The sequence below is a fragment of the Dromiciops gliroides genome, chromosome 4 (genome assembly GCF_019393635.1).
Source record: "Dromiciops gliroides isolate mDroGli1 chromosome 4, mDroGli1.pri, whole genome shotgun sequence".
Classification (NCBI taxonomy): Eukaryota; Metazoa; Chordata; class Mammalia; order Microbiotheria; family Microbiotheriidae; genus Dromiciops; species Dromiciops gliroides.
The window spans coordinates 314,253,451-314,269,382 of record NC_057864.1 but is presented as its reverse complement, the minus strand read 5'-3'; the positions used below and the strand labels follow the sequence as shown (position 1 = coordinate 314,269,382).

Genomic DNA, 15,932 nt, shown 5'->3' with positions numbered 1-15,932 from the left:
ACATTAGAGATTACTACATACTGCACTTTTTGCAAAGCTTTCTTCTAAGTGCCTTCATGTTTTACTTGCAAGTCATGAGGGTTTCTCTATTCTTTGTTCCAGGAAAAGGCAGCAGCTGAGATGTGGCAACAGTACCTTGTCTTGACTGCACCTCTCTCACAGCAGCTCTGTGAGCAACTTCGACTTATCCTGGAGCCTACCCAGGCAGCCAAGCTAAAGTAAGTGGTATTTTCAACTAATTGATTAAAGCTCATTCAATAGTGTATAAGAAACTTGGTGATATTATTGGTTATAATCTAGCCACATGCATACTTACAAGTACAGCCTAGTTATGGGGAAAGAGCATAGTGTTGTATTGCTGGCATTCTGAATTTATTTTTGTGTGACTTGGAGTAAAGTTTATCATTTGGATTCCATGTTATTTGTGCTAGGAATTTTGTTTGGTATTCATGCAGCTCACCCATTAGCCTCTATTGAAAAACATTAACTGATGCTTGCCATGCTTCTGTTCATGTTATGAGAGTAGTTAATTTTTGATGTATCTAGTCATAGCCATGAAGGTCTGGATCCAGGAACATGGGTCTTTGAATGTTGTTGTTTTTTTCTTTTATGATTTTGATTCTACTTCTTGACTCTCCTCACCCTTTCCCCTAAATCAAACTCAATCAAGAAATTTATGCTTTATTTTAAAACTATTTTATATAAAATTTTGTTTTTAAACACTCCTTTTATATATGTTTCCTAGCTAAGTCTACCCATTCAGATTTTTACCTATTGATCAGCATTGTCTGAATCCTTCAACTTCATCTTTGATTGCTTCAGGTGTCTTGACTATTGGGTTTGATTTGTAAGGTTACATTAAGGTGGTTTTGTTATTTTTTAAAATACCAGTCAAGTGATGGACTAATGTGAGCTAATATATTTGTATCATTTCCCTCATAAATTCACAGAGGAGACTATCGAACAGGGAAACGACTGAACATGCGGAAGGTCATTCCATATATTGCTAGTCAGTTTCGAAAGGACAAAATTTGGCTTCGAAGGACCAAGCCAAGCAAACGCCAGTATCAGATTTGCTTAGCCATTGATGATTCTTCTAGTATGGTAGACAACCACACCAAACAGGTAAAGAGGAAAGACAGTAAGATAATTTGCATGATGAGGAGCACATGGGTGATAATGCAGTCACCAAACTTTTTAAAATGTCTTTAGAGGCGGGTGTGAATTGCTAACAGTATTATCAGTTCATTAAAGGAGCAGTACTATGATCGGGACCCAGAATTTGGAGTGTCTTCTGACTTAGAGTAGTAAATTCTGCTTGGATTATTTTTTGATTCACAGACAATATTGAGATTATTGGAGTGATTTCGACAGTTAACAATTTATCCACTAAGTTTGTTTTGTTTTGTGGGGCAGTGAGGGTTAAGTGACTTGCCCAGGGTCACACAGCTAGTAAGTGTCAAATGTCTGAGGCCATATTTGAACTCAGGTCCTTCTGAATCCAGAACTAGTGCTTTATCCACTGTGCCACCTAGCTGCCCCCTATCCAATACGTTTTGAACTGAACTGTGCTATTAATGACCTTTCTAGTCAGTTGAATCTGAACAGATTTCTGCTTTCTATAGTATGCACAAGACAAACTGTCTTTGAAGTATGCTCACAGCACAGAGAGAGTTTTAAATGCTTCCACAGTGTACTTTTTTTTTTTTTTGGTGAAATTAGTAAGGAGCCACTATGCCAGCTGCACCCCAGACTTCTATGTGTCTCATTGGAATTCTCTTAAGTAAACAAATGAAACTGGAGACCATTGTTCTAGCTCACTTCCTAGAGAAAAATAATCACACTTGCATGGTAGTAATTACATTAGGTATTACAAAACACAAGTAACAGTAAACAGACACACACACTCTTCCATGGGAAAAGTCGACATTTGTTATCTTAGGCTTTTTGCAATAAAATCATTGGTTTAAACATCCCAATCTGAAATAGTTAAGTCACTGGAATTTCAATCAATGCTGACTAAAAAGTTGCAGTACAACACTGCAAAAGGATGTTTCTGCATTCTATTTTTTTTTTTTAGCCAAGTTTGATTCTTAAATTGGCTTTGATTAGGGTCTGCCTATACAAGAGGCCATTTTTCTCTGTAGTCAAAAAATGAACATATTTTTTTGGGTTACCTACTTGGAGATTGTATCTTAACTAAATGATATGCAGAGACTTGAGTGTTGTAGAATTGAGTTCAAATCAGGTCTCAGACACCAGCACTGTGTAACCCCGGGCAAGTCACTTAATCTCTGTTCGCCTCAGTTCAGTCAACTGTAAAAATGGGTTTAAAATAGCATCTACCTCTTAGGGTTATTGTGAGAATTAAATAAGATGATATTTGTAAAGCACCACAGTGCCTGGCACATAGTAAGCATTTAATAAATGCTTGTTTTCTTCCTTCGACTCCTGTACCTTTTTATAGCTTGCATATGAATCCTTGGCAGTGATTGGAAATGCTCTAACCCTTTTGGAAGTGGGTCAGATTGCCGTATACAGGTAAGGATGCTGTTTCATTTTAGGGAGGAAAAAGCCTAGACAAATTGAAGTTTGATTATTTAGATCATGTACCAAAAATATGTCCATGTATTTTTTTTCTCAAGCTTTGGGGAAACTGTTCAACTCCTGCATCCATTCCATGAACAGTTTAATGATCAATCAGGAACCCGGATATTGCAGCTCTGCAAATTCCAACAAAAGAAAACTAAGATTGCTCAGGTATGGAGGAAAAGTGCAGAAGTTATTTGGGCTAAATGGTCCTTTGCAGTTATTTTCTTTAATTTTTATTTTATCCCTTATTGAATATCCTCCCTCTACCTTTAACCTTGAAACAAAGAATAAAAGAGGGGAAAAAGCAGTTCAGTAAAAGCAAAGAGCAATCTCATAATATATACACCATTCTCTACCCATAGTCTAGCACCTCTTTTTTTTTCAGATCAGCTATTTTCAAAGTAATATAACATAGGCAAGACTACTATAAATTGCAGAAAGATTCCCAAGCTAGTGCTCCCTTTATTTTAATTGATATTCAAAAGAAAATTCCATTATAGAAAACAAATGTGGACATTTCCTTGGACTCAAAACAGGATTTGACCTATATTTCTGAATTCTCTAAATATCCCTTGGACTAATTGACCTATAATTACAATTCTGTGCCTACATATCTCCTCCCCCCAAAATATTTTGCTATTCTGAATAACTCACAGCATTTTGTGGAAAGAGGTAGAGGAAGGAAGAAGAAAGATAAGGGGAAGGAAGACCTCAAGTGTTTTGTTGTTGGTTTTTTTTTTTTAATAGTGGATTTAATGGAATGGATCAAGTAGCACCTGCAAACACTGGATTATAGAGCTGGTTCTAGACATGGGTCTAGAACTTTTTTTTTTAATGTGCCATGGCCACTTGTATCTTGGGAATCTTGCAGTACTTTATAAAGAGAATTATCTGTTTCTAATGACTCCATCAGATTGGATGAGGATTAGGTGTCACTACAGTTTCAGGTTTTGGAGAGACAGTTCAAGGGCCTTTTGCTGTTTTCTAAAGCAATTCAGCAGTCATTGTGGAGCACAACTCTCTTCTGAATCCTCTATTTCAGGATTCTGTCTTTAGACTTTAAAGTTTCTTTGTTGTTGTTGGGTATGTTTTTTTGTTGGCTCATCAAAATTCACTGTTCCTTTTGGAAATTATGGAGGAGCTGTCCTTTCCAGAACAGCAAGCATTATTTCCTAGTATTCCCTAGTCTTGGCCAAGCCTGGGAAATTCAGTATGCAGGGATACCATGATGCAGCTTCTGAAGCTTTCCAGCCTTGACAGGATGGAAGGTTTCTACTTCATTATCTGTAGAAATATAGGCCCCTTAGGGGATAAAGTCTTCTATGTACATCAGGGCAAGAAATGACAAAGGTAGCATCTGATTGCTTACCACCTCAGGGAAGGGGAAAGGGGAGGGGAGGGAAAGAATGAGGGATAAAAAATTGGAGCCCAAAACTATAAGTAAAAATGTTTATTTCTTTTTTAAAAAATGACAAAGAGTTTACTACTTGTTTCCTATTCATTCAGTTTCTAGAATCATCAGCAAGCATGTTCACTGCTGCACAGCAGCTCTCTCAAAACATCAGTCCAGGTGAGCCTGGTTCTGTCCTCTTTGGTTACTGGTTACCCTCTTGTTCCATATTTTCAGCCTATTTGCCACTCAGCATGCAAACCTGTCACTGCCTCTGAATTTCTGCACTTCTGGAAACCTTACATTAAAAAGTACATAAATGGGTGGGTTGGTAGTTTCTGACAAAGATGGAAAGTCAAATTTCCATAATAATGGAGCAGTATACCTGAGTACCCCACCTTCTGACTTTGAAATAAAAAGATGCATAAACACATGTTGCATCTGCTTTCCCTGCTCTGTGCTCATTCCCACTGGCCTAGGAGCCCAGGGCTTAACTAACCTCTAGGAAGAAACTGTGGATAACCTCCCTGCAAATAAGGCCCCAAGGTTTCTCATCTATTTCATGAAGCTTATACCTCTTCTGTTATAGTTCATTTTCTGAAGTTTTCTGTTTAATTATAATATTAGCACAGTTTCTAAAAGTTGCCAGATTTTCCCTAATATGGGTAATTGAATTATTAAAAATTGCTCATTTTGTTTTTTCTCTTGTGTACCCTCTAACACCTAGAAACAGCACAGCTGCTTCTCATAGTCTCTGATGGCCGAGGCCTTTTCTTGGAGGGTAAAGACCGCGTCACAGCAGCAGTTCAGACTGCCCGAAGCGCAAACATTTTTGTCATCTTTGTCATATTGGATAATCCCAATTCTCGGGTAAGTAGGTGCTAGTGGGAAAGTGTGTGTTTGACAGATTTTTCTTGTGACTTTCCTATCAGAAACATGGTAGATGTTGATCCGTGTAAAATGGATTGCCGTTTTTTTACCTTCAGTTAAATCTGACACCTTTTTATGCTGTATGCTAGATTGGAAGACTAAAGTGAAACAAGCTCTAATTTAAAGAAGTTTACTTTAAGGGGCAGCTAGGTGGTGCAATGGATAAAGCACTGGCCCTGGATTCAGGAGGACGTGAGTTCAAATCTGGCCTCAGACACTTGACACTAGCTGTGTGACCCCGGGCAAGTCACGTAACCCTCATTGCCTTGCAAAAAATAAAAAATAAACAACTAAAGAAGTTTACTTTAAACTCTCAGTTTAGTTTACACCATTCTTGAAGATGGATAACACCCTTGAAAATGTTCATTACCCCTTTCCTCATTTACTAGCATTAATATCAGTGATCATCTGTGGCAATGAGCATCAAATGCCCTGTTAAAATACTTACCCAAAGTATGTTAGAGAGGATTGAAAGAAGAGGTGATTCAAGAAGTAGAAGATAACCATGAAAGTGTAGTTAGTGTCTTTAGACACCAAATGAGCATGGAAGTTAACTGGCATGTGGGATTTTTTCATGTTTCATGGAGATTGTGGGAGGGTGGAAACTGAAAAAGACCAGTAGACTTAGTAATTAGCAGATCATTGTTGGCCATTGAGAAGTGTTGGGTATAATTTTTTTCAAGAAGTTCACTAGCTATGGGGAGAAGAGAGTTGGGAAAGCAAGTGGGTGAAATCAAAAGGTAAATTGAGGTTTTTTTAGGATTAGTAGATGGAAAAGAGCTAGTGGAAAGGAAGATTGTGAATATGCATGAGATAGAAGGGTTGACTATAGAAGATGAGACAGAATGGGATCCAGGGTACAGGACTGGAAGGAATGTCAAAATGAGCAATGGTATCAAGACATTTTGAGCAGAAGACTCTAGTTCACATGAGATAATCTCTATCTTCTCACTGAAAAGGGAAATAAATCATCTGCTATTTCAGTGTTTTCAGAGAAAAAATAGTATTTGAAACAGTTCCCAGAGTCAATAAGAGAATAAAGGTATCATTGAGCTGTCACTGAGAATTTAGGTGAAGTTACTCATCATAAATTTATAGCAGATGAAAACATCTGAATTTTAATGAGTTTGGCAGGATTCCTACAGGAGTAGAGAAATTGGATGATAGTAGGGTTACCCATCCATGTGATAAAGATTAGTAGATATAGAATGGCAAGAGTAGTAGGGAGTAAAGGATCCTAAAGTACCTAGAGATCTGCCTTCTCCTCAATAATAAATGATTATTTAAATACAAATAGGGGCCACTTTAATATCCAAGATTTTAGTTTGGGAAATTCTAAAGTTCTCATTTCAAGAGCCATTTGTGACTGACCAAACAAGTGTAATTCAGGCAACATATCAATCCTTGCCAACACAGTTTTATTCTCCTTTTCATTTACCAGTTTTAAAACTCATTTTGTTTCTGTTCTCAGACAAGCACATCAGATATGCCTCACATCATTGATGTTTTTTTCTTTCTGTTCATATTGGCAGGATTCCATCTTGGACATTAAAGTTCCAATATTCAAAGGACCAGGAGAAATGCCGGAAATTCATTCCTACATGGAGGAATTCCCTTTCCCCTTCTATCTAATCCTTCGAGATGTGAATGCACTTCCTGAGACACTTGGCGATGCCCTCAGGCAGTGGTTTGAGCTGGTGACAGCTTCTGATGGACCCTAAATCTTGACAGCAGAGCTTGAAGCCATCTCTTCATTTGTTAGCATAGTTAGAACAGTATTACTCATCACCAGATGCTCCCAGTTGGACAGCTCTTTCTAAAGTTGAAGAGGTTTCAGATGTGTGACAATCTTGGATCCTTGTTCTTAAGTGAACCCAGAGCTCATTTACAAGATGTCATAGGTTGGCTACAATCCTTTAAATAGTCAGTATTTACATTTTAATTTAATAATACAACATCAGAATCTAAGGACCTCTCTCTGGGACTGGAGTACTCATGTGCCTAGGGAGAAGATGTAGATAGGGCATTGGGAGAAACATTGTTTTCAGTATAGCCTCACCTGTGAATTCTTAGAGGATTTCTGCCATGTTCATATACCTGCCCTGGAATCATTATTGCCCATGAGGAAATCTTATCATTGACCTTATGTCCCAAAGCTCTTGCACCATCCATTCTCTTAAGCATCCCCTCTCTTCTCAGCTGAGAACAAGCTTAGAGAATTTTCCGGGGAAGGAGTACTGGCAGCAGCCTTGGAAAGCAGCTGTCAGTGATGTACAGGAGGGGTTGTGTATAGACAGGATAGCCGATCAGCTTCTTCCCAGTAGCAGGAAGAAGAGTAGCTGCCTTTTCTACCTTTCCCTTGTTGCAGCTTTGCCTTAATAAGCCTGCATCATACATTCACCAATCCTAATCCTAAATAACTGAAACAACTGATTTAGGCTGGTGGGTTTTGAGTGTAAGAGACCATTTCTTGTCAAGATTAGTGTGAAGGGAATGAACTGTCCTAGAAGGGAGATGCCATACGCTTTCTGTGTTCTTGTATCCTATCTAAGCACTGTGGATTCTAGTGAACTTTCACAGCAGTTTTTAGGCCTTGTGGAAATGGGTTTTTGTGTCCCGTCTTTGCTGCTCCCTCCCATTTGCTACTTACTGTAAGCTACTATGCAATGATGAAAAGGTTATTTTTGCTTGTTGCTTTATTTTTTCCAATATCTCGGTGCCACTGTTTACCGCCATTGTTGTAGTAATTTATTTCTTTAGCTGATATTTTTCTTAACTGTTGGGGAGGAGGATGTGATAGGAAAAGCAGTTCCTCATACTACTTTTGAGCAGTAAGGAACCAGGCTTATTTCTAGGAAGGAAACGCTGTGTTTGGGAAATATTGAGCAGCTGAATTTATTTTTGCAGTCAAAACATGTTCATGGTTCTTGGGAGGGTTTCTATTCAGCCAAAAAACAGTACTTGAATACTTGAAATTGTGTTCTTTGTTCTATTTAATAACAATTTTTAAATGTTGCTGGTGTCTGATGTCAGAAAGATATTTTGTAGTAAATATGCCATGATATGAATATCCCTATGTATGTATTTGACACTGTGAAGTTTGCCACTTGTCTGAGGTGGTCATTAAAGACAGATTATTTGTTGGTTAACTAAGTGTCCTAAAGCATGTATGTGATTTTTTTTTTTCATTGCAAAAGTTATGCAGCTTATATTCTTGGAAAATAAAAAGATGTCTTACTGTTGTATGTAATTCATAGCCATTCTTAATGGAAATAGGTATGGTAGACTGAAATCTATGGCAGGTCACCCACTTAAGAGAAGTATTCTTCTGAGAATTAACTAATGAAAATGGGCTTACATACAACCTTTTATTTACATACATTCTCTCATTTAAGCACTTTACATACCTTATCTCATTTGAGCCTCACAACCCCATGAAGTAGGTGTTACAGGTGTTAAAACCCTCATTTTAGGGGCAGCTAAATGGTGCAGTGGATAAAGCACCGGCCCTGGATTCAGGACCTGAGTTCAAATCTGGCCTCAGATACTTGACACTTACTAGCTGTATGACCCTGGGCAAGTCACTTAACCCTCATTGCCTTGCCCCCCCCCCCCCAAAAAAAATTGGGGAAAAAGAGACCCTCATTTTACAGCTGAAGAAACTGAGACTTATAAGAAAAGTGATGACAATGGTCACATATTAAATGTTAAGAGGTAGGATTTGAAATATCACTATGCTGAATCACAGTAACAAAAGATGCTAGTTGGAATCTGAAGGATGCAGTGTTAGGCTTTTGTTTAAGAAGCATTTGAGAGAATTAACAGGAGTCACAATGACAACATGAGTCACCAGCAAAGGGGCTAGCAGGAATTAGAATTTTCTAGGAGAATCTATTGTTTACAGATAAACTCCTATTGGATATTATTATTGTTGTTATTATTTATTATTATTAGATTATTTAATTATTAGATTATTAGCTTATGAACCACATAAGGCCTGAGTCTTCATCTTCTGTGCTCTTCCATGCCCAATTTTTTTCCTTAGATTGGATATAATTTGATACTGTTGTTAGAATGAGGAAGCCGGTTACTGAAAACAAAAAATGATAAGCCCTAAGAATGGATCATATAGTCAGACTCCTTTATGAAGCATGGATCACCTCTATAACATAACATAACCAACAAGTGGTTTGTTCAGAAAGACTGCTGGAAGACTTAAGATGATAGAGAATTTTACATTTCCTGAGTCACAGCTAATTCCACTTTGGGAGAGTTCTAATGTTTTCCTTTATTGAACTGTAATCTATCTTCCTCTAATTCTACCTATTGGGATTTTTTTTCTGTCCTCAGTGGCCAAGTGGAGTAAGTCATCTCAATTTCTACGTGATAGCCCTACAAAGATTTGATTACAATAATTGTGTGTCATTTCCTTTCCCTGCCTCATCCAGTCTTCTTCAAGCTAAATATACCAAAGGTCTTAAGCTGGTATTCATGACAGTTTCCAGTTGCCTTTATAATTGCCTTCTGGATGTAGCTTGTTAATGACTGCACCCTAAAATATGTTCTCCTAGAACCAGACATGGGTACTCACATGAGATTTGAACAATGCATGAGTACAACAGGAGTACCATCTTCCTTGGTTTGGATTCTATACTTCTAATGTAAGCTAAAGTCAGACTCATTTTATGGTTGCCATTTTACATGGTTGATTTAAATTAAACATACTAGCCACACACAAAAACACAGCAGATTTTTGTCAGATGGTATTCTAGACACATCTCTCTTATCCTGTTATTTGCACAATTTATCTTAGAAACCCAAGGAATCAGACTACATTCAAGCTTACTAAATCTCATCTTACTAGATTTTGCCCATTGTTTTAAGCCATTAACCTTTATACCAGTTCTGTCATTTGATATATTAATTGACAAAGTATCTCATGCTATCCTTAGGGACAAGATGAAGAAATGTAGTACATTTAAATGGATGTGGTACTAGTTGACAATGCAAAAAGTGGATACAAATGGGTCAGTGCTAACTTGGGAGTTCTCTAGTAGAGTGCCCTAAGGGCCTGTTCTTGGTTCTGTGCTATTTGACATTTTTATCAGAATCTTGGATGAAGGCATATGTGGCATGTTAATCAAATCTGCTGATACATAAACTCCAGGAAAATTAAGTCAGTATCCAAAAACATTTCAATTTTATTAGAATCCAATTCAATAAACACTCAACAAACACACACACACACACACACACACACACACACACACACACACATATATATATATATATATATATCCTCCATGATTTTGCCTTTGAAGAATTTCAACATGTACCAAAGTAAATACAAAATAACTGCAAAAGAGATAGTACTGGGGCAGCTACGTGGTGCAGTGGATAGAGCATGGGCCCTGGATTCAGGAGGACCTGAGTTCAAATTTGGCCTCGGACACTTGACACTTAACTAGCTGTGTGATCCTGGGCAAGTCACTTAACTCCCATTGCCCTCACAGCAAAAAAAAAGGGGGGGGAGAGATAGTGCTAATAACTGGGGGGATCAAGAGATGGAACCTGAAACAAATTTAAAATCCTGGCTCTAGAAAGTACCTAACATCTGTGTGAACTTAAGCAAATAACTTAAATTTCTCACAAGTTCAGTTTCTACATCTATAACATGTAAATAATATTGGAACTACCTCTCAGCATTGGTGTGAAGAAAGGGCTTTGTAAAACCTTAAGTGCTAAGTAATGTGTAATTTATTCTATCCATTCTAAAATATTCAGGTCAGATGCAACCTCTGTGGAATCCTATTCCTCTCCACTCCAACTGAAAAGTATCTCTATGAACTGCTTTGTAAAATGATAATATAGCTAACATTTATATAGTGCTTTACTCTGTGCCAAACACTGCTAAGTACAATTATTACCTCATTTGATCCTCACAATCCTGGGAGGTTTTATGGTGCCCATTTTAGAGATAAGGAAACTAAGGCAAATAGGCTAAGAGACTTGTCCAGGACCACACGTCTGGGAAGTGTGTGAAGCCAATTTGAACTTTCGTCTTCCTGACTCCAGGTACAGCTCTCTAAATGTGGTGCTACCTAGTTACCAATATAGCATGTAGTTATTGCATTTTACCCTATTTCTGTACCTTCACTACTAAGTTCCATATACCTCTAAATGTCGCTCCTAATAACAAGTCATACTAACCTGAGTATTGTCAACCCTGAGAACAAATGACCAAAGAGTCACAGAGGTTTTGCAACTGCTGTTAACTCTCAAAAAAACCCAGACAGCTCACACAGGTTGTCAAAAACATAGTCAACTCTAAAAATAAAATAAAACCAAAGAGCTAACAGTGATTATAAGCAAAAAGCTTCCTTTATTCCATTGGAGGAGGGAAACTACACACAAGTGCCAGAGTCCTCTCTAGTAGGAGACCTGCTTTAGTTTGGGCAAATCTCAGTACATACATTTGTGTCTATGCAGTGAGCTGTAGCCCTGACAATGAGGGGCAACAGCAACAATGAGATGTTTGGTTCATAGCAGGCCTTCACGACTACAACATGGGTACTGCAGGTGCTTGTCCAATTTCAGGGACCACCTGCAGCAGTGTGAAACAATTCTGAGATTTTGCTGTGGCTGAGTTCATCCAGAAGGTGAGTGCAAAGGATTGTTGTTATGCCAAGCTCAGGGCACAGCTTGCTTGCTGGGCCTTAGCTCTGGAAAACAGGGTGTCTCCTAATGGTAAAAAGAGAGGAGTAAAAAGGGAGGTTGTCTTGGCAAGGGGATCCTGACAGTATACAGATTAACCATGCCTTAAATAATATGAATGTCGTAAAGGAAAATCAGGATGCAGGGGAGATAAGAGATTATTCCATTATTAATTAATCGATGATTAATTATCCTTTGTTCTCAAAGAGGACCAAAATGATGCCACTATGTCAGGGCAAAGTACAATGTGCCTGACTGGCTGATTAGATCAATACGAGCTTGGAAATTTCTAGTTCATATGAATATCTGAAGTGGAGATATCTCTAAATGTTTGCATCTCATGTTTCCTTTAAACTACTGTAATTCTGCTTTGCTCATAGGGCACAGTGCCACCTTTGATTCAAGCATGCCATGCTGGGCAGTCCTGTGCCAATGTCTCCCATGTCTTGCAATCAATTCCAAAGTTCTTCAGAGAGACCTTCAGAGTGTCCTTATATTGCTTCTTCTGACCTCCTTGTAAGCACTTGCATTGTGTGAGTGTAAAGGAACTTTTAGCATTTGAACAATGTGGCCGGTCCATCAGAATTGCACTCTGTAGTAGTCTGAATGCTTGGCAATTCAGCTTGAGAAAGGACCTCAGTGTCTGGTACCTTATCTTGCCAGGTGATCTTCAGAACTTTGCTAAGACAACAGGAAGTGATTCAGTTTCCCGATATACTTGGTATCATGCTGGTATACTTCCCAGGTTTCACAGGCATACAGCAATGAAGTCAGCACAATGGCTCTGTAGACCTTCAGTTTGGTAGGCAGTCTAATACCTCTTTTCTCCCACATTTTGGAGTCTCCCAAATACTGAACTAGTTCTGGCAACGTGTCAACTATCATCTATGTGTATGTCCTTGGAAAGTATACTGCCAAGGTAAACAAATTTATCCACAGCATTCAAAATTTCTCCATTTGCTGTAACCATTGGTTCCATGGATGGTGCTGTCTGGTGGAGAACCTGTTTTCTTGTTGTGGTTAGGCTAAAATTAGCACAGGCAGCAGAGATTTGAGCCACACTTTATTGTATCTCAAACTCAAGCTATATTGAGTGCACGACCATCTTCGAACAAGAAGTCACACACCAACTCTCCACTTTAGTCTTGGCTTGTAGCCTTTTCAAATTAAATAATTTACTATATCAGTGCAGTAGCTGACCCTCATGCCATTTTTGCCCTCAGTGAAGTACTCTGACGGCATCACAGAAAACATGCTAAAAATCACGAAAGCAAGCACACAGCCCTGCTTCATTCCATTGGTGATTGGGAGAACAAGAGAGCATTGTCCATTATCCAGAACCCAGGCAAACATGTTATCATGAAACTGATGTATAATACTGGTGAACTTCTCTGGGCAACCAAATTTTGCCATAATTTTCCACAAGCCCTCACAATTGACAGTTATCAAAGACCTTCATTAGATCAACAAATGTTGCATATAGGCCTCTCTGTTCTGCCCCTGGCATTTCTCCTGGAGCTGTCAAGCAACAAACACTATCAGCCAGTTCTGAAGCCACACTGGCTCTCAGGTAGATGACCATCTTCCAGGTGAAGAATCAATCAATAAGCACTTATTAAGCATCTACCTACTGGATGCCAGGTACTATGCTAGTCAATAAGGATAAAGAGACTAAAATGAACCTGCCTTTAACAAACTTACATCATATCAAGGGAGAGTCTAAATATTAGCATATGCAAAATATCTACAAAGTAATTTTGAGAGACACTGGTAGCTGAGGGTTGGAGTATGGTGTCTGAAAAGGCCTCATGTAGAAGGTGAACTTTGAGGGAAACTAGTAATTCTAAACAGTGCATTCCAGACTTGGAGTGCCCTGTATACTGAGGAGGCCAATTTGACAAAGGATTATGAGGTGGAGAAATATAAAATGGCCCTCGAAAGGTGGGTTGCAGCCAGGTTGTAAAAGGATTTAAATGATAGAGGACTTTGTACAGTATTTGATTTCAGAAGCAGTGGGGAGCCAATAGAGCTTGAGCACAGGAGTGAGATGGCAGGACTTGGGCTTTACGAGAATCATTGGCTGTGTGTGGAACATGAATTAGAGGTAAGGAAGCAGGGAGACTGAGGCAATATGTTGCAAGTCTAGGTGAAAATCAGTAAATAAATATTAAGTGCACACTGGGGGCTATGCACTGTGCTAGGATCTAGGGATATAAATACAAAGAATGAAATTCCCTGCAACAGTGAACTTATGTTCTAATGGGGAAGACAGATGCATATTTACAGTGATGAGGACCAGAATTAGCATGGTAGCTTTGTGAGTAGAGAAATGTATTTGAGAGACATTGTAGGGTAGCCACTGACTGGATGGGGTGTAACTGGGAGGCTGGATGACTGGAAGAATGGTGGCTTTCTGATAGAAATAAGGATGTTTGGAAGAGGAGTGGATGGGGTGAGGGGTAGATAATGAGTTCTGTTTTGAACATGTTGAGTTTGAGATCTTTTTAGGATATCCATTCTGTTTGAAATGTTCAATAGGTACTTGGTGATATACTGAAGATTAGGAGAGGAGCTGAAGTATACAAGTCAAGCATCTATTAACCATTTACTGTGTTCCCAACATTGTGTTAAGTGCTGGGTATGCAAAGAGAAGCAAAAAGAAAATTCTGGCTGTCAAGGAGCTTCCGTTCCAACATGTGAAGAAAACACAAAAGGAAGCTAAAAAACAAGGGGTGGTGGGGAGGAAGCAGAGGAAGATACCTAAGGGTGAGAGATGTCTGAAAAGTAAGAAGGAAATTCCTGAGAATAATGAAGGCATGAGCATGACTCAAAACATATGCTTTGATCACAGAGGGAGTCGTCCAATAGTGGTAGAAAGGTTTCTCAGAGTGAAAAGACCACAGGAATTTAGGAATATAAGAGATCTATAAAGATGATCATTGAAGTTACCAAGAGAAAGTGTAAGAAAGAAGCTACTGTAGAGCTTTGTGGCATATGTCCACAATTATAGGTTTGGAAGTGAATGAGCCAACAAAGAAAACTGAAGAGAAGTTATACATGTGGGGGAGAACTATGAGGGGACAGGAAAATCTGGAGAGGTCCGACTATCCAAGAGAGGGTAGTCAGCAGCCAAAAAGAAGTCAAGAAGGATGAAGACAGAGCAAAGGTCATAGTGCTTGACAACAGCAATCATTGGTAAGTGTGGAGAGAGCCCTTTCAGCTAAGTGGAGTCTGAAGCTCATTTACAAGTAGAGAAGTGAGAGGGGAAAAAGTGAAAGCAACAAGTATAAACAGCTTTTTTTCTAAGAGTCTGGCTGTGAGAGAAAGAACATAGATAGCTTGAGGGAATAGTGGGGTTCTGCAGAAAGGCGTTTTTTTTTTTAAGAATGAGGGAGACATTTTGTGTGAGTGGCAGTGAATAAGCGTGTAGATAGGATAAGATTGAAGATTAAAGAGATGACGGTTGCGGGCTCACAAGGTGCTGGAGGAGACGGAGGAGGGGTTGTTTATATCCCCAATCTATCAACCCATTCGCCATGAACTTCCTCTTCCTTATTCTCCACCTAAGAACTCCTTAACATCCCCCACTATTCCCTCTAGTCTCTGTTGAAAGGCTAATGTCATCCAAGTCAAAAGTTCCCAGTGAAGAAATTTCTTTACAAATGTAGACTGACATCCTCTGTTTAGATTTTAAACCCATACACAACCGGACCCTAAACTATCTAGACTGGACATCATCACAACCCCTCCTGTATTCTGGGATTCAGACAAACTTTGTTCTTGTTCCTCAAACAGGCCACTCCTGCAGGATCCATCCCACGCGCCTGGAGTGCACTCTTTAAGGGTCTTTTTTTTTTTAAAGGGTATTTTAAAAAAACTTCAAGCACCATCTTCACGAAACTTTCCAGAGTCCCCCTCCCTTCCAAACCATCTTCTCCTTATTCGCGTCATATTTGCGCTATATCGTTTGTATCCCCCATTAGAGTATGAGCTCTAGGGGGGGGAAGTATTCTTTTGTACTAGAGCACCAAGTAGGCTATTAACTGATTCATTACAACTTCGGAGCCTTCAGGCAGACAGGTGAATGAGCCTCTGGGACCACTTCTCACATAGTCACACAGAAAAATGTTAGTTTTAATACACGTACAAAAGGAAATAATAAATTTCAATTTAGAGGTTAGTGAAAATAAAGATGTGATTGATTTTAAAAAGTTATATTCAAGGGCCCTTGAGTTGAGCGGAGTCACAAACAGGATCAGTCATGAAGTAGTAGATATGGGGCTTGAGCCCCGCTTCTGGGGGCTCT

The 15,932-nt window shown here is 38.9% G+C and overlaps 1 protein-coding gene across 1 annotated transcript in view; it reads left to right on the top strand.

Moving 5' to 3' along the window:
* Positions 1 to 8,154, top strand: part of MDN1 (midasin AAA ATPase 1) — a 173,275-nt gene extending 165,121 nt beyond the window's left edge. Inside the window, exons 96-102 of the mRNA XM_044000235.1 lie at positions 103 to 218; positions 951 to 1,125; positions 2,468 to 2,541; positions 2,646 to 2,760; positions 4,099 to 4,162; positions 4,710 to 4,852; positions 6,445 to 8,154. Coding sequence (XP_043856170.1) covers positions 103 to 218; positions 951 to 1,125; positions 2,468 to 2,541; positions 2,646 to 2,760; positions 4,099 to 4,162; positions 4,710 to 4,852; positions 6,445 to 6,633 — 876 coding nt within the window. The 3' untranslated portion in view covers positions 6,634 to 8,154. The remainder of the gene's footprint in view (positions 1 to 102; positions 219 to 950; positions 1,126 to 2,467; positions 2,542 to 2,645; positions 2,761 to 4,098; positions 4,163 to 4,709; positions 4,853 to 6,444) is intronic.
* The last annotated feature ends 7,778 nt before the right edge of the window (positions 8,155 to 15,932 follow it).